We start from the raw sequence: 17518 nt of genomic DNA on the forward strand, positions 1-17518 counted from the left end.
TACATTCGGATCTTCTACCTAATGCTTGACCAGCCAACCGAGTTCCTTAGCACGATTCTCGGGGAGAATCTGCTGAAGCTTCTCTTGAGACAGAAACTCGTGATCCGCATATTCGAAGCCTGGTACGACAGTTTCAGTGATGAGCAAACCCTCTCCGTCAGTGGCCTCGCCACGACCTTGTCCGTCGTGGTCCACCAAGTGGCTCGCTTTCCAGACGCCGCCCTCCACAATCCACTGCAGCTTTTCCCCTTTCTCGACGTCAGGGCCGACCACGAAAGTCTCGATGCGGCCGTCGGGATGAATGAGGACGTAGCGACCCCTGCCCCGGTGCCAGGTATGAATGATGCGGCTTCGGTTACGGTGAAAGGATCCCGTGGGGCGCGTCGGAGTCAGATAGTAGAAAATGGTGGTCGAGAGACGGCGGAGGGCTGGATCATAGTCCGCCGGAAGGCCACCCGCGAGAGCAATGGTACGTTCAGAGAGGGGCTCGGCAGGATATGGACTGGGCATCTTCATGGACGAGACGTCGGTGACGGCAAAGTAGCCGCCCTCCATGTGAGGAATCAAAGAGAGAGCCTTGATAGTCGCTTGAACTTGGGGAGACTCGGATGAGCCGTCTTGTGTGGGGACAGAGGACCCCTCGGTTTCCTGATTGCCCATGACCGGCGTGTGCTCTCGGTATCTCCTCAGAGGCAAGGTTCTGGTGAGGGACTGTGTACGACGTCGTGCGGCGCGCGCAGGCTACTCTGATGCGGAGTGGAGGAGGCGGCTATGGTTGTGCAGAGTCTAGACGAGGTCATTACGGAGGTCCGGTGTGCCCATGTAGGTAGCGAGGACTTTATATGGATGCCCGCGAAGCCCAGCGTAAACGGCGGTCAGCCCAACCTCTTGTCAGGTACTAGCTAGCGCGGCCCAAAAGAAAGAGGTGCTTTGCCACGGCCGGCGATATCAGACCCGAAAGCGCTGGTGCCCCAGATATCCCCTTACGTGGGCCTTCTCCAAGGGGAAATTGCCGGGTGCGATGGCGTCAGCAGCCCCGGATCCGTCGGGATATGGCATATGCCGAGCGCAGCAGGGGAAGGCTAGCCATGACCTGGGCAGATCTTGTCGGACATCCGACGCGATGACTATACGTAGCGAGGAAATAAAAAAGGTTCCAGGGTGTGAAGCTGAAGCGTATTGATCAGGAGTAGTATACGTTGTTAATAGGTGCTGAAAGAAAGGGAGGCACGGTGGGACTTGGGGTATGACAGTGGCTCAATGCGTGCCCGCTGGGCATGTTGTGCAACTGAGTTACTTGGTGTTGTAGGCTGCGGTCAGCTCGCATCGATTTGTGTATATATGGATCTGATGGAGACACTGGGGTCCGAGCTGCGAGGCTATCGGCTGTTCTCACCGTGTCAGCAGCACCCTGTGGATGTGGCAGAAGCCGAAAGCGAGAGCGTGTCGTTTCAGCCATTGCCAAGCACGACTTGAAGCCTGCCTTGCAGGTACTAACTACTGTACCCAACCCGAATGCATGTGGGCGCGGCAGTTGGAGATGTGCCTGTGGCCCTCCAGGCCAAGACAGCAGCTGTTGGTGGGGTAGACAAGCATGCAGCCCAGTGACGCTGGCACTTTGGGTCCTCAGGTAGGCCCTGGCCCCTGGGTGTACCTTACCTAGAGGTACACTCACTGTAGGTATGGCAATTGAAGCTGCCTCCAAGCATGCACCCACCTCGGGGGTGTGGGCCGTGTCTAGGTCCCGTCCGATCGGCCACCACCACCACCACCTCCCCTCCTTCCTCCCTCTGCCTCTATCGATCATACGAACATCGTGACCCCGAGGCACCGCAGCGGTTCACCACCGACCAGCCCCCGCGATCGTCGCCTCAATTGCCGAGTCGCAGACTGCGGCCCTCGCGGGGCCCTCTGTCCATCCGCCATGCTGGCGTCGCGCCTGAGCCGGCTCGGTTGCGGCTCCCTCTCTGGCGCCGCTCGCCTTCCTCGACACGCGACAGCCGCCATCCTCTCCTCCCGACCCCGCGCCGTCCTCGTCCTCGCCACACGACCGTTGTCCGATACGCCTCGCCGGAGGCAGCAGTCGCAAGACCCGCACGAGCGCCTCCGCGCGGCCCGGCCTCTTGTCCCGCACGCTCTGTCGCAGCGCTTCACGCAAGCCGGCCGGACGCGCAACTCAAAGGCCTTTGCCGCGGTGTGCGTTGTTGCGGCCGTGGCCTTTTACCTCTACAATTCGCAGACGGTGCCCGTGACGGGCCGACGGCGCTTCAACTTCCTCTCGGACAAGCTGGTGGCCAAGGCAACCGCGCGGTCAGCAGATGCTGTCATCTGGCAGGTGCAGAACCAGGGAGGCCACTTTCTGTCGGACTGGGACCCGCGGGCGATGCTGGTGAAGCGCGTCATGAAGCGGCTGATTCCCGTTAGCGGGATGACGGACCTGGACTGGGAGATTCACGTCATCGCAGACAATCGTGCGTTCATCAGTCTTCAGGCTATAATTTTCTTTTGCTGTCGGTGGGTTGGCTTGAGCTGACCATGTGTGACTTTAGGAACGGCCAATGCCTTTGTCCTCCCGGGGGGCAAAGTTTTCGTGCATAGCGGGATCCTCAACGTCTGCCGCAACGAGGACGCGCTGGCGGCGGTGCTCGGGCACGAGATTGCGCACAACACGGCGTCGCACGCGGCGGAGCGGCTGTCGGCGGCGTGGGTGGGCAACCTGACGGCGGGGAGCCTCTTCTTTCTGGCCGGGGCGCTGCCGGGGCTGGCTCTCTTCAGCCTGTGGAGCTTCGTGGGCGGCTTCTACCTGCAAGACCTGCTCTTCTACCTGCCCATGGGGCGCAAGCAGGAGAGCGAGGCCGACTATATTGGGCTCATGATGATGGCGGAGGCGTGCTATGACCCCCGCGCGGCGTTGGGGTTCTGGCAGCGGATGGAGGCGATCCAACGGTCGGGCGGGCAAGAGGTGCCCGAAATGCTGAGCACACACCCGTCGGTGAGTTTGCTGGCCCCCCCCCCCATGTCATGCATGCATGACCCCTGGCGCCGAGCTTGGCTGACTGCTGGACAGAACCAGCACAGAATCAACAAGATTCAGGAGTGGCTGCCCGAGGCGATGAAGAAGCGCGGCGAGAGCGACTGCAGGGGCACGGCGGCGTTTGCGGACCGGTTCAGGTTGGCGTTGCGGAGGGGGAAGCCGGTGGACGCGGTGGTGGTGCAGTTGTGACGATGAGAACAGCTGGATGAAGGAAGGGGTCGGTTGCTGCAATGACATGCATATACTGTACAGTGCGCAAGACAGCACAGCCTAGACGGGCAGGGCTGTAGCTGAAGGTCTTCACGTCACTCCAATATTAGACTGGTCGATGAGACCCTTTCTGTCCATGCAACGCTTGGGCCAGGCAGCCCCTGCTTGGTGATGTGATGACCTAAAACCAGACCACCGCGATTGTCCGAGGCACGACACACGTGCGTAGCGGCGCTGAAGCGCCCTGGTTGGCAATTGCGGCGCTCCCATAGGCCAGCGCGGCCCCATGACGTCTTGGGCGGCTCGACGACTTGGCCCGCGACCCCGGATTTGAGCGAAGACCGCTGAAGGCCCCGCTGCCAGCGGGGAACGAGGGCCCTGCGCCGTGCTGTACAACCGACGGACGGGGCGGTTAGTACTCGGCGTAGGTAGGGCGGCGGGCTGCGGGCAGGCGCGTGGGCGTTGGCCGGTCCCAACGCCGAGCCGAGGCAAGTCCTTCCATCCAATGCTGCGCCCGATCGCATCTGAGTGAGCGCCTGGCCGGCTACTACTCTACTCTACTGTTACTGCGCACCCCGTCGTCACTTTCTCACCTTTGTTTGTTCCTCAAACACATCTGAGCCACCACACACACATTGTTGCATTTGCAACTTGAACGCAGCAGCCCCCCTTTCCCATTGCCCTTTGCCTCCCGTGCAGCAATCCGACGCAAAGACAGAAGGCAAGCCGCCCTGCGCCCCGCCGTCAACCATGGCCGACAAGAAAATCACCACTGCCGAGGTCGGCCAGCACAAGGACGACTCCAACGGTTACTGGCTCATTGTCGAGAATAAGGTCTACGACGTGACAAGTGCGTTGTCCCCGTCCCGCTGCCCCTTCTCTCTCTATCTGTCGCCGATTGTTTGTGCGTGTTGCCCCTCGGTCGTGGTTATGGACGTTGCGCATCGTCGCCGCACATGTGACGATGCCGCGACCGCCCCGAGCGGGCCGGCCGGCGGGCAACGATGATCAACAGCACACAGACACGCGCGCATGCGCAGATAAAGCATCACACAGATAATTTCTCTGGACAGCTGTGGCTTTTTGTAAGGAGGGTGACGATGAAAAGCAACAGACGCGCTGACATGAATGTGTGTAAAGAGTTCCTCGACGAGCACCCCGGCGGCGCCAAGATCCTCAAGCGGTTCGCCGGCAAGAACGCCACCAAGGCCTTTTGGAAGTACCACAGCGAGAACGTGCTGAAGCGACACGGGCCCAAGTACGAGATTGGCGAGGTGGCCGAGGCGGCCAAGCTGTAAGGGATTTGGTGTGTTTGGAGTTTCCGAGACATCCGCCAGAATCGCGAGTGAGCGATGTGTGTGTGTGTGTGTCTGAGAGAGAGGAGGAAAGAGGGAGGGAAATGTGTATGCATCTTTCGCCGTCTCCGCCCTCTTGGTGAGTTGAGGAGTGGAAAGACATGCAGCGGCTGGGATATAGACAGGGTAGACGAGCGCCGGGCCATGCACGCACGGGGTGTTGCCGGCGGAGGAGGGCTTTCAGGCGTCATGTACTGATACCACGTTGGATGGTCGTTGCGCGACGTATACGCGCATATATATACATGGGGAGTCCAGCATTGACACAGTTTGACTTGCCTGTTCATCTGCGGCCCGCTATCGGTGGGTGGACCATATGTGCATCATCATGTTGGGCATATGAAGCCACAGACAGCCTCTGCGATTGATCCCGAGGCGTGCCTCTATTCCATCATGACTGTCTATAAACTCAAAGTAGCTACGCTGTTCCAGCCCGATATATGTCTACGAAATCTTCATCCAAGTATAGACATTATTGTTCAATGAGCACGCTCCAAGCGTGCGCCGTAGCCCGAAGCAAATCACCCACGGACACACGGTCTACTTATCCCCCGTCGTCCCATTTTTCGACGCGTCGGTGTAAAACGTGACCAAGTCGGTCGAGTTCTTGTACGTGTTGCCGCAGATGTCAGAGAAGCCCCCGAAGAGAGCCTCGCGCTGGCGCACAAAGTCCCGCAGGCCGTCGGCCGAGCAGCTCTGGCCGGGCCCGTCGAGGCAGCCCGGCAGCACCTGGGGGGCGCGGTTCACCAAGACGCGGTAAAAGGTCGTCGACGACGAGTCGTTGCGTGCGGATGAGGAGGAAGAGGGAGAAGAAGAAGAAGGGGAGGAGCAGTTCATGCGCTCAATGGCAATGTTGGCCAGAAACGGCAGGATGCGGCTCGACACCCAAGCGCGGCCGTGGTTGACCTGGTCCAGCGGCATGGTGGCGTTGACGTCGTCGGCGCCCGAGAAGCGGCTGTTGTTGAAGAGGCCCATGGCGACGAGCACGGCGGGCGGCAACTCGCGGTGCGTAAACGACACGTACATGTCCTGCTGGACGTCCGCGTCCGAGGAGAGGAGGCCGAGCGTGGCGTTGAGCCAGGGGAAGCCGATGGCGCCGGCGACGCGGCTCCCGTAGCCGACGTTGTAGTGGTACTGGATGTCCTGGCCGTACTCGTACTGCAGCCACTCGTCCGGGTCGAAGAGGTCCGTCGAGCAAAAGGGCGAGGACCCGCGGATGACGGTCTCGTAGCCGCAGAGCGCCTGCATGGCCACGACGTCTTCGGTCGTGAAGTTGAAGTCGAGCTTGGCGGGTCCCGACGCCCGCGCGACGTCCTGGTTGAGGCGGTCGACGATGGGCTTGGTGTACGCCTCGACGTAGGCGCGCTGCTTGTCGGAGCCCGCGTCCGAGGCGTACCCCTTGCAGCTCTTGTACGGGGTGAGGCTATCCGCGCCGGACTCCTTGCCCTCGTACACCTCGACCACGCCGATGGAGCCGTCGTCGACCTCGAGCCCGCGCGCGAGGCCCTTGGCGCTCTCGACTGTACGCTCCGCCGTCGACGTCCACACGCGCCGCGGCAGCCGCAGGCCCGGGTAGCGGTACGACAGCGAGAGCCCGAGCTGCGCGGCCTCGACCTTGCCGGTGCGCGTGAGCTTCTCCTGCTCGGAGAAGGAGGGGGGCTCCCACGAGGCGAGGAAGGCCAGCGACGGCGACGCGGCGGCCCATCCGGCCCTGCTGTCGCCGCTGCTGCTGCTGTTGCCCAGCTTGCGCAGGAACGGCCCCAGGTACTGCTCGTAGTCAAAGTCGTTTGCGTTGATGGCCGCGTGCCGCACCAGGTACGCCGCCCGCGTCACGGAGCAGCCGCGCGGCGGGTCGGGCTGCCGCCCGGGGGTGTCGACGGGCTCAAAGTAGGGCGAGTTGCCGGCGAGGTGCTCGAGCGCGTTGAACGAGTAGGACGAGTACAGCGGCGTGTTTTGGAACTGCAGGGCCGCCGTGGCCGCGATGCCGGTGGCGGCGAAGAGTGCGGCGGTGGTTGTGGAGGAGGAGGAGGAGGGGGAGCAAGAGAAGAAGGAAGGCTTCATCGTGGTTGGTGGTGATGGCGGTGGTGATGATCGCGGCGGGCTCTAGAATCTAGACGTCGAATCCGATGCCTGCTTTCGCTGCTTGTTCTTCACGCTCGCGGACCGTCCAACTGAACTTACAACACTGAACAAGGCAAACGAAAAGCGATAAAAGAAAAGTCTCAAGAAATCGTACTTTTTTGAATTATATAACAAAAGCAGCAAAGCGACAGTACGCGCGGCCGAGGTCATTGCGCAACGCACCGCAACGGTGTTGAGCAAAGCCGCGATCCATCGCGGCTCTTATGACGTATACGTCATTGCCCGGCTGGGGGGGTTATCATCGCCGAAAACAACATACTAACACGACGTGGGAAACAAGTGTCATAGTAATTTGGTGCGTAGCATCGACGATCCGATTTATTAGCTTCCCGAGGCAAAGCAAAAAAAAAAAAGGGCAGCCTCGAAAGTTGGAAGTTGGAAGAGCTTGTTTGGTGCGCGCGTGCCCCCCACAAGCAAGGTAACCTTGTGGACCTGGCTACTACGCAAGTAAGTCGGTCAACCGCGTTTTCGCCTCAGGCCGTGTAACGAATTTCATGTTGTAGACGTTGTCTGCCCATCGTTCAAGGTTGCTGACAGTGTGGTGGACTGTTCCTTCAACGCTTGTTCCTACACGCCCGTGGTCAGTCAATACGTAAGGCCCACCTTCGACGATACGGAAGCAACAGTCTCACCCCAAGGACTCTCCTATACAAAAGTGCCGTGGCTCGACAAGCGCCGATGCAGATGGCGCTTATGAGCCGCATAGATCACCTCCGTGGGGTAAATTTTTGTCACTTAATGCTTCCAGGGCTACCTTTCAGTTCAACGCGCACCGGCCCACGATGGAAGCACACATCAGTATGGGAGCACCTTGGTCGTCGTTTCATCGCGGCCAGATGCCACGACATGGCACGATGGGGACCAGCGCGAGCCGGTTTGCTCAGCGGAAGCAGATGCTGGGACCGCGCCCAGTCTTTCATCGTTAGCCAGCGCCTAGAGATTGGCGACCAAGGTTACGGCCCGACATTGAAGGCTTGTCAAAGTTTCAAGACTCGCCGAGTTACCGAGGCTCGCCGAGGTCCGTCCCAAAGCTCGACAAGGTTCCAAAGTTGTCCAAAAATATCCCAAGTCTTGATGCCCCCGCTCTGGGGGCAACGAAAGCTTCCTACGACCATCAGGGTTGGAAGTGGAAGTAGCAAGCAAGCAAGGGGCAGACACATTCAGGCCGGCAGAGAGTCGCGTGGCAGTAATAAATTGAAATACAGACATTCTCAGTCATCGCAATTATTTGAAGCCATCGCGGGCTACCGGGCTGTAGCGGCAGTCAAGGTTAGCAGCGGCTATATGTACGGCGCCGCGGCAGCACCAGGGGGCATATTGGGCGGGCGCAGGAGACTGGGCGGTTGCATTCCGTATGAGCGATTGCGACCGTACCATGTATATATAGCTGAACGGAGATGCTATAGTCGTGTCAAATGAAGTATATATATTGCTGAGCTCGTCGAAAGGCGTAGGCGGTTGGGGTTCATCTTTCACCATCTCCTCTATCCGTCATCGTTCAGTAACTATGCACCTCAACGCATTCGTGCCCGGCGCCATCGCCACCCTGCTCCACGTTGCTACGGGCACAGGCATTAGACATTCTCCGGCCCACTCTATCGGTGATGAGTGCCCATCTACGAAGGAGGGAGCCCTCTTCTGTGACCGCTCTTACTCCAATACTGTACGTGGATGCGACTACTTTACTTACTCTACTATTAGAGGATAGTGACTGATGAGAGATAAAAGGTCATCTGCCACGACGGCGTGGTTAAGCTAAAAGATCGGTGCAACCACGGCCACTGCCAATACGAAGGCCGCGGGATTCCCCGCTGCTCCCACGTGGGATCAGAGATGCTCGGAAGGATGATGTGAAGGAAGGCATGTATACGCTTATTCGAGCGGTGTCAATACCAACGTCGAGGACGTTGATTTATCCGGCATAGGCAAACAAGCGAAACCCTCCGTGTCCCTCCTATCGCCACATTGTATAAGATGACCCTGCGGTTGTGATGGGCCGTATGCTGCTGGTGCCCAGCCGTCAGGCTCTCGCGGCCATTGCGAGACTCAAATTGGCCATGCGCAAGGCTACAGTTCTCTAGAAGCAGACATTGCGAACTAGCTGTGAGCCGTGACCCAGGAGGTCAAACTTCCATTCTGAGTATTTTCAAGCCCTGGTCTCTCCGGTGCCATTCATGTTGCCGTCCGTCGGGGCCATCAGCATCGCCAACGTGCGGCCCTCTCGGTCTGCTGAGCTTCTGGATGCCGACCGGGAATGAACCATAGAACAATGTTGATCAGTAACTATAATATCTATGTGCAAACAGCAGCGGTGTCAAGGGGACGCGCTCGTAGATCGTGACTGCTCTGGGATACTAACGGTTTTCATGATACCTTAGGCATAATCGGGAAACGCACAGAGGCACGTCACCATAATGAGTCGCATCTTTTATCAAGAGGTCATTACCAACACATCGTATTAGAGAATTATTATCCACATACTTCACTTATCAATGTTCCCAGAGCAAGTGGGAACAACGTCCAAGTATTGCTGATAAATACAGCGCATGCTAGCGCGATTATACCCGAATTTGCACAGTAACAACTGTCCGTCAGGCGGAGCCACGATGACTCCGCCGCTTATTCCACTCGATGTACTTCGTACTTCGTATCCCAGATGTCGTTGGAGGCGTCCCTTCTGACGCACTTGCATGCACACGCACACGCACTCACACTCGCACCGTCAAAACATCGTGAGTCGTGACAACCCGGCCGCACACCATGGACGCCGCCGACGGCATCCTCGACGCGGCCGCCGCAGAGAGGCGCATCCTCCTCCTCCGGCAGGCTGACCGCTCCTCCACCACCTCATCATCATCATCAGCTGCCGCCGCCGCGCCGTCCCAGGAGAACCCGCCCACGCTCCCTACGCCGTCCGCCCTGCGCGCCGCCGAGGCCGCCCTCGCCCCGCGTGCCGACCCGTCGTGGCACGTCGGCGGCTGGAGCGCCCGCCGCCTCGTCACCCACGTCCTCGACGACATCGTCCCCGCGCTGACCGGCCAGGCCGCCTCCGCCCGCTACTACGGCTTCGTCACCGGCGGCGTGCTGCCCGCCGCCGAGTGGGCCGACAACGTCGTCTCGCGCTGCGACCAGAACGTCCAGGTCCACCTGCCCGGCCAGACTGTCGCCACCGCCGTCGAGGACGCCGCCCTGGGCATGCTGGCCGGCTTGCTGCGCCTGGAGGATACGCCGACGGCGACGACCACCACCACCTGGCGCGGGCGCACCTTTACCACCGGCGCCACGGGCAGCAACGTGCTGGGCCTGGCATGCGGCCGCGAGGCCGTCCTGCAGAAGAGACTGGGCGATGACAGCCTCGCAGCAGCAGGAGGAGTGGGCGAGGTGGGCCTCCTGGCGGCCTGCCTTCGCGCGGGCGTCTCCGAGGTGCAGGTCCTGACGAGCGCGGGCCACAGCTCGCTGTCCAAGGCGGCGAGCATTGTCGGCATCGGACGCGCCTCCGTCAAGGAGCTGCGCCGCGTCGACGGCGGAGCCCAGCCGTGGAGGCTCGACCTCGACGCCCTCGAGGCGGAGCTGCGCCGGCCCGGCGTGGCGAGCATCATCGCCGTGAGCGCGGGTGACGTCAACACGGGCGGGTTTGCGCTCGCCGGCGTGGGGGAGTGGAGGCGCGTGAGGGAGCTGGCGGACAAGTACGGCTCGTGGATTCACGTCGATGGCGGTACGTCTTGACACTTGTCTTCTTCTTCGACCCTTAACTGTGTCCATCATCCGCTGATGTCCCTGGTGTTTCTAGCGTTTGGCATTTTTGCGCGTGTCTTGGGAGAGGGCGACGAGTACGCCTGGCTCAAGAAGCAGCTCGAGGGCATTGAGCTGGCCGACAGCATCACCGTGGATGGCCACAAGATGCTCAACGTGGTGAGTACATACACAGACACCGTCTCCCGTTGGCTGCGGATATCTTCATCGATAAGCTGACTGGCCTCTCTATAGCCGTACGACTGCGGCATGTTCTACACGCGCTCCGCGTCGATCCTGCAGTCCGTCTTCACTAATCCTAACGCCGCCTACCTCTCCTCCGGCTCCGCCTCCAGCATTCCCTCGCCGCTCAACATCGGGCTCGAGAACTCGCGCCGCTTTCGGGCCCTGCCCGTGTACGCGGCTCTCCTCAGCGAGGGCTACCCGGGCTTCGAGCGCATCGTCTCCAACATGGTGCAGCTGTCACGCCGCGTGGCCGCCTACCTGCGAGACTCGCCGCACTATGAACTGCTGCCAGACCAAGGTGCGCCGCTCGACCGCGTCTTCATGATTGTCTTGTTCCGGGCCAAGGACGCCGCCCTCAACGACGTTCTCGTCGAGAGGATCAACGAAACGAGGCAGATGTACGTGAGCGGGACGGCCTGGGCCGGGCAAAAGGCCGTGAGGATTGCCGTGTCGAACTGGAAGGTGGATATAGAGCGGGACTTTAAGGTCGTAGCGGCCATCCTCGACGCCGTAGCCGTGGGTGACGAGTTTGACCTAGAAAAGGTCGACGCACGATGAGGCGTCTGCTCCGGAAGTGCAAGGCTTTCTCGCAAAGCCGAGGCACAAAATTAATCGTAATATCGCCCGGTCGCTTGTCCGTGGCCTCCTGCACCCTCCATGGATATGTGTCGTCCCGTTCGCTCAGCCAAACTTCTTGGAGCCGGCCTTGACAGTGGCCTTCTTGTCGGTGCGCTTGCCCTTGCCGCCCAGGAGCTCGAGGTGGCCGGCGCGCTCGCCCAGCAGGGCCTCCGTCTTGGCCGTCAGGCCAGAGGTGAACTTCTTGTGCGCCTTGTCGATGCCGGCCTTGTTCTTCTTGGGCTTAGACACCTTGGACGCCTGCTTCTTGGAGTGCACGGCCTTGGGGGCCTTGGCCTTGCTGGACTGCTTGAATGCGCCTTGGGCCATTTTTTCTCCTCTTTTCTTCTTTTTCTGTCGTCAGGGGAAGCGGAGCGGATTTTCGGGCGTGGGGATGGAGCGTAAAGATGGTTGACGGTGGTGTCGGTGCAAGACCGAGGAGAGATGGAGGCTTCCAGGTTCTGCGAAAATTTTGGGTCGCGCCTGCACCTGCACCTGCACCTGCACCTGCCGTGGGGCTCACCGAGCGGCTCACCTTGGGACCCTGGGAAAACCGGGTCTGGGACTCTTATTGTTAGGCGGCCCAGGTTGGCGGGCATCCACAGTTGCACCTCTTATCGTCACAGCAAGCAGAATTGCAACCTGCATATGGGTCACTTTTACTTACTTCTTGGCTTTTCCTTGTTTCGTCTGCAGAATTGCAATGAGACAGACGTCGTCTGTCAATGTCCGACTTGAGCGCGCGGCGCTACCACAAAGCCCGTCGCCCAGAGATGGTGGCTGAGGGTCTGAGGATGCCTTGCAGCCTGTTCATCGCCGTCGAAGACAAGGGGATGATTGGCTTCAGGTCGCCGGGGGGAGGCATTGTTGCATAGTCCGTTCCGCAGCGGTCCCTACCTGCGAATTTCTCAGCCGTCCGTAGCCCTTGGCACTTTGTCGGCCTCCTTCTGTGTCTTTCCTCCCGCTCATTTCTCGCCATCAGACAACCGGCGATGCCGTTTATCGTTTGAAGACGATCATTTGCTCACGCCGCTGGTGGCCGTGAACTGGTCTTAGTTATTCACCTATAGTCAACCCCTCGAGCTCTCAAATCCAATGTCGCTGGGCTTCTCGGTCGGCGATTTCCTCGCCGTCTCCAAGCTGATCAAGGACATATCCGACTGCATTCGCCATGGCTCGACCACATCATACCAAGCCCTTGATGTCGAATTGCACTCTCTGAAGCGGGCTCTCGACGAGATTGAACGCCTTCAATGCCCCCCCGGTCAAGAGGCCGACGTGAACAAGGTCAAGGTGGTGGCTTTGAACTGCCGACCGCCGCTGGATCAGTTCGCCGCGAAGCTAAAAGCGTATGGCATCCTCGGCCATCAACCCCAAGGAAAGCCAACCCCGAAGTCTGGCCTAGAGAAGCTCGCAAAAAAGGTGCAATGGCGTGTAGAGATGGAGGAGCACGCGGTGAGATTGCGCGCATCCATTGTCGCGCACGTCGGCTTCTTAGCCGTGCGACTGAACCTGATCGGACTGTAAGCAGGCCCAATAGCTTCCTTCTCTGGCACACGAGGCTGCTAACAGCAAAGAAATGCGAACTTTGCATTGTCTCAGGAGATGGACGAGCACCAGAGCGCTCTTCGATCGCGAATTGACCAAGTCCGGGAAGACGTCCTTGCATCAGAGCGAAAGCAAGCAGCTCAAGGATCGCTTGTCCAGGCAACATCTGCCCTCATCCTTCAGCAAATATCCGAACTTGCATCTGCGTTGGTTGACCTTCTTCCCATGCCATTGAACTCTTGCCAACGATTTCAGATGCATTGGGGTGCGGCTTGAATCCCTCGTGGACCTTGCAAAGAATATCTGGCAGTCAAATCTCAGAATCATTGCCATGGTATCTGAAATACATGGCCGCTTGCCCAGACCGAACACTTCGTACACGTGGTTTCAAGACCCGATCCGGTTCGAAGACGCCCTGGGGCACGTATTCCCCATTCCTTCCGAGTACAGCTGGAGTGTAAGCCCACTGCCATTCTGACTGGGATTCTTCCTCAATTAATCTGGTGTTTAGACGATTCATGCCATCATTCGCGACCGGTTTGCGACAGGCCCGGGCTGCCAGAAGGTGAAGTCCAGAGAGTATCTCCTCTTCAACTCCCTAGACATGAAGCAACCCATCAAGCAGGAGCATCACTTCTTGCTGCCTGGAATGAGAATGATTATGACCTTCATTTTCGGTACATACTGCCCGTGGTTACTCGCAACGTGTCCGAGGATCGAGTGTTTGTCGCTTCGGTCTGTCGAGGACGGGTTTGGCAGTAGGCTATGGTGAGTTGCACCACACGATTGCAAGGAACTTGCCACTCAAGACTTCGTACATGTTGCAGTGAGCTATGCAACTGCCGGTTCAATATGGTCTGTACGAGCATTGCCCAGCCGTTTCGCAGAATTAGCGTCGTACAGGACTGGTTGAACATGCCCCAACCTGAACGCCGAAATCTTTCAGAGGTCTCTGCTGGCCTCACCAACGCGGAGCTCCACTATCGGCGCTATGAACGGCACCTTTTCAAGAATGTGTCTATTCACACCATGGACTTGCCGGCAACTCCGACCGTGGTCAACGTCCGTCATCCGGGCTACCATCAACGCAAGTCGAGAAAGCAGAAACGCCTCGGACTCTCTGCAGGAGACCATCCAACTCATACGCGCCCAATCGCGCCCTACACAGTACTTCATCATTCCTGGAAATGGCCCTGGGAGTCTTCCATGTGTTTTTCTGCCAACTCGGTTATTTCAGCAGACTCGCATCACCAGTCAATAGCCAGTGCTGACGCCGTCTTGATCCCTGCCCAAACGACGCCCGTCGTCAATCAGCCAGCTCGAGTCAACCGAGCTACGATGCGCCTCATGGAAACTCATAGACGCCTTGCAATGGATTCCAACCATCATTCTGATGAAGTGATGAGGAGCCTAGCCGCTCTCGATAATGCCTGGGGGCTTACTGGTACTGAGATGACTCGGGTGAGCTTGGTGGAGACGACCGTGAAGGCCCGCTCCCTTTCTTATTACCCCCAGGAACTTGAAATTTTACAGTGAGGCATTCGTGCGACAACGTACACGCTGACCTAGATCAGTGGGAGCAGCCTGATGAGGAGCAGCATGTTTCGTGTATCAAGCGGAGACGGCCCAGAAACTAAGTGGCCAAAACCATGCAACTTGAACACAGTCACGCCGAGCCGCAGGTTTCTTTTCGAAAGAAATCATAATTTGAGCATTCATTCATTCCGAGCACGATGGACCTTGGCTGCTGTACGAGCATCACCTTTTCACAAGTGTGTTCCGGGCTTGTCAGTCCCATAGGCTCAAAGATTCGACCCTATTCTAAAACATCATACAGTGGCAAACCCTCTTTGGCAGCCTCTCCGTACCAAGAAGCAGATCGCGCGACCTCATCACAATCGAAGGACTCGAAGCGCGGCCTTGAGGCTTGCAATCTCGCGAGACAGGGTCGTACGCTGCTGCTTCGACTCTTCATCCTCGCCCGCAATTTCCTCGAGCTGCTCGTCGGTGAGCCCCATCACCATATCCGTGCCAAACGCCTTAAGCGGACCCTTAGGTCCCTGCAGCAGGTAGTGCCAAATGGCCTGCTGGTAGACAACGTCGACGAAGCGCTTGCGCGCCACCTTGTAGTAGCTTGTGAAGGTGTCGAGCACGTCCTCGCACACCTGCTCCTCATTGTCCTTGTTCTCCGCGACGTTGCACAGCTGGTTGACCGGAACGTACTTGGAGCTCGTACCGTCGCCTTTGGTTAAGCCGAGCGCGAACTTCTCCATCGTGCTGGTGAATCGCTCGCCACGCTTTTTCTGCAGGATGTCGTTGAAGTAGTGGTTGAAGGTTGCCGGCTGGCCTCTCTCAACGGCGAGCAGGAAGCGCGCGTGCGACATGGCCTTGCGGTACATTGGCACCAAGCGATTCACGAGGACACCCTCCCAGAGCTGCTCTCGCACCTGTCCCTCGGGACAGAGGATGCACAGGAGGTTGTAGATGTAATCGTGCACCAGCACGATCGTCTGGCTCATGTGCATCAGGGTCAATGGCTCCCACTTCTTTGACTGCTGCAGGAAGACGGACGACAAGATGGTGCCACCAAACTGCGGAGGGTTTCAATCAATAAGTGCATGAAGAGCCGGCGGGGCGAGGGCTGTCTTACTGTTCCAAGTTCAGGGCCACGGCTGGCCTGATAGATGACTCGGATGCCGTCTATGATGGGTTTTTCGAGCGGGTCCGGGCACTTATATTCTTCGGCGACGATGGTGTCCTGCAACTCGGTATACTTTTCAAGCTCAACTCTGGACGGGAGCGCACAGCTGCCTGGCTTCTCAGCCTTGTCCACGGCGTCGTCGAATTTGAGCATGTGGGAACGCCGCGCGAAGTTTTGAGCAAAGGACGTGTGAAGACTCAGGATCTTCGTGATGAGTTTCAGCTCTGGATTGGCGTCAAAAATGTCGTCTCCGACATAGTGTCCGTTCAAGGCAGACGTCGTGACGGTCTGGAAGCGCGTCGCGATTCTGCCGAGATAGAGTCTTTGAGCCGCGTGGTCGGCCCGCGCAGGGCCCATGTCTTCCAAGGAGGTCTGCGCACGACGAAGACGGTGATCGATATCCGCCTTGACGTTGGGAAACTCGTCTCTTGAGATCTTCATGAGCAGCTTCTGGAGCCGCTCCTTGAGAGCAGCGACGCCGCAGCGTTCAGCGACGCTGCTCCATTCCGTGCCACCAAAGAAGGCCTTCTCGGCCAGGGCCCTCTGCGCCAGTGTCGAGGTGTCATCGTCGGCGCTGCGATTCTTCACCACGTAATAGCCCAGCTTGAGGTTGCTTCGTTTGCCGAGGACGAGGTCGAGGACCGCCGCCCGAGTAGCCTTTTCCGTGGCGAGGTCGGGCTTGGTGAGAACCCCCATGGTCCGAGCACCATCGGGGTCGGCAGCCTCGGCGAGCTTGAGAATCTCTTGAGTGGCAATGTCTACATTGCAAGGCATGACCGCCAGAATGCTTCGACGAGGTCAGCGAGGTTTCCAAAGGGGAAGAGGGTTCAGGTGTGTGTATGGAGCTCACATCGTTCGAGAGTTGTCCATGTAGCGCTTGACCATGTTCTCGACCAGCTTGATGTCCGTCTCGGTCGTCAGACCTAGATTCCTCTTAGTATTTGCCTTCGATAAGCTATGGGGGGGCAGTAAACGCGAAAACTTACCAGGCGTGGCTACGCGAAAGATGCCAGGAACATCAATAACGGTGAGATGATCCTGCTGCTTCATTGTGAGTAACCTGGAATGGGACATGCCTATCGCCAAAAAGGACTCACGTCGGGTCCGAAAATCTCAATTTTGAGTATGTCCTCGCTAAACGCGCCACCTGCAGAAGCCGGATCGCCTGAGCCCATGCGGATACCCATAGCTGCATTCGCCTGAACAACGTCAGCACCGAGGCAATCGACAATTCGAAAGAGACGAACCTCTTGGAAGACGTTGGCGAGCTGGTCATTGTCGATCTCGGTGAAGCGACGTTCGAAAGCTAGCAGCTCGGCCTTCAGCGCGTCATCCGCGTCCGGACGCGGAATGATGGAGATGGCCACGCTCTTGAGCGCGTCGCGGCAGCACGTAATCTGCGTTGCGTAGCGGGTGCACAGTCCCGTCGCTCGCGGGAAGGAAAATCCAGTCAGGCTCTCCAAGACGGAGCTCTTTCCAGATGACTGATCGCCCACGACGACAAGCTGTGGACGCGTCGTCGTCAGCCTGGCTCCAGGCAATGGTTCGAGTTATCGACATACCTGAGGAAGGGGGATCATGGAGCCAACGTTCAGCTCCCGAAGCTTGTCGATCTTGGCCAACATGGCCCGGTTACCCAAGCCGCGCTCCATGGTAGCGTCTTGCAAGGATACAGCAAGGAGACAGTGTGGTATACCAGTCGAATTGTTGACAGGGTCTTTGGCTGCGTTGAGCGAGAGGTAACGGTTGGGGATGGAGGTGGCAAAAGGCAGAAGCAAACGTGCTGCCGAACACAAGAAAGAAGATGGTTATACTCGCCGAGCAGCGAGCTTTCGGATGACAAGGGACTAATACGATCTGTTCAGTGAAGTGGCTGCGAGTCCAACGCAGCTACCCGTTACCCGAAGACCAAAGTAGAAAAGTGTCACTGACCGC

General features: G+C 58.6%; 8 protein-coding genes across 8 annotated transcripts; 4 read left to right on the forward strand and 4 right to left on the reverse strand.

Annotated features, from left to right (window-relative positions):
• Positions 1–18: 18 nt before the first annotated feature.
• JDV02_006684 (uncharacterized protein) lies at positions 19–660 on the reverse strand (the record flags this gene model as incomplete). Its single annotated transcript, XM_047988103.1, has 1 exon — positions 19–660. One exon carries the CDS (start codon positions 658–660, stop codon positions 19–21), a length of 642 nt encoding a protein of 213 aa, XP_047844095.1.
• A 1133-nt stretch (positions 661–1793) lies between these two features.
• On the forward strand, positions 1794–3384 carry OMA1 (metalloendopeptidase). The gene is made up of 3 exons (XM_047988104.1): positions 1794–2471; positions 2550–2992; positions 3068–3384. Exons 1-3 carry the CDS (start codon positions 1925–1927, stop codon positions 3221–3223), a joined length of 1146 nt encoding a protein of 381 aa, XP_047844096.1. The 5' UTR covers positions 1794–1924; the 3' UTR covers positions 3224–3384.
• A 467-nt stretch (positions 3385–3851) lies between these two features.
• JDV02_006686 (uncharacterized protein) lies at positions 3852–4867 on the forward strand. Its single transcript, XM_047988105.1, has 2 exons — positions 3852–4094; positions 4385–4867. Exons 1-2 carry the CDS (start codon positions 3995–3997, stop codon positions 4540–4542), a joined length of 258 nt encoding a protein of 85 aa, XP_047844097.1. The 5' UTR covers positions 3852–3994; the 3' UTR covers positions 4543–4867.
• A 65-nt stretch (positions 4868–4932) lies between these two features.
• Positions 4933–7082, reverse strand: JDV02_006687 (Acid phosphatase). The gene has a single exon (XM_047988106.1). It carries the CDS (start codon positions 6658–6660, stop codon positions 5140–5142), a length of 1521 nt encoding a protein of 506 aa, XP_047844098.1. The 5' UTR covers positions 6661–7082; the 3' UTR covers positions 4933–5139.
• Positions 7083–9442: 2360 nt separating this feature from the next.
• On the forward strand, positions 9443–11395 carry JDV02_006688 (uncharacterized protein). The gene is made up of 3 exons (XM_047988107.1): positions 9443–10456; positions 10532–10653; positions 10729–11395. Exons 1-3 carry the CDS (start codon positions 9502–9504, stop codon positions 11275–11277), a joined length of 1626 nt encoding a protein of 541 aa, XP_047844099.1. The 5' UTR covers positions 9443–9501; the 3' UTR covers positions 11278–11395.
• JDV02_006689 (uncharacterized protein) lies at positions 10519–11908 on the reverse strand. Its single transcript, XM_047988108.1, has one exon. The coding sequence runs from the start codon at positions 11662–11664 to the stop codon at positions 11401–11403; it is 264 nt and encodes an 87-aa protein (XP_047844100.1). The 5' UTR covers positions 11665–11908; the 3' UTR covers positions 10519–11400.
• A 418-nt stretch (positions 11909–12326) lies between these two features.
• JDV02_006690 (uncharacterized protein) lies at positions 12327–13451 on the forward strand (the record flags this gene model as incomplete). The annotated part of the gene is made up of 5 exons (XM_047988109.1): positions 12327–12331; positions 12405–12857; positions 12937–13088; positions 13138–13339; positions 13394–13451. The coding sequence occupies 5 exons, from the start codon at positions 12327–12329 to the stop codon at positions 13449–13451; spliced, it is 870 nt and encodes a 289-aa protein (XP_047844101.1).
• Positions 13452–14696: 1245 nt separating this feature from the next.
• JDV02_006691 (uncharacterized protein) lies at positions 14697–17235 on the reverse strand (the record flags this gene model as incomplete). Its single annotated transcript, XM_047988110.1, has 7 exons — positions 14697–15473; positions 15533–16370; positions 16434–16506; positions 16570–16624; positions 16681–16782; positions 16831–17088; positions 17146–17235. The coding sequence occupies 7 exons, from the start codon at positions 17233–17235 to the stop codon at positions 14775–14777; spliced, it is 2115 nt and encodes a 704-aa protein (XP_047844102.1). The 3' UTR covers positions 14697–14774.
• Between the last annotated feature and the right edge of the window lie 283 nt (positions 17236–17518).

The sequence above is a fragment of the Purpureocillium takamizusanense genome, chromosome 6, assembly GCF_022605165.1.
Source record: "Purpureocillium takamizusanense chromosome 6, complete sequence".
NCBI lineage: Eukaryota > Fungi > Ascomycota > Sordariomycetes > Hypocreales > Ophiocordycipitaceae > Purpureocillium > Purpureocillium takamizusanense.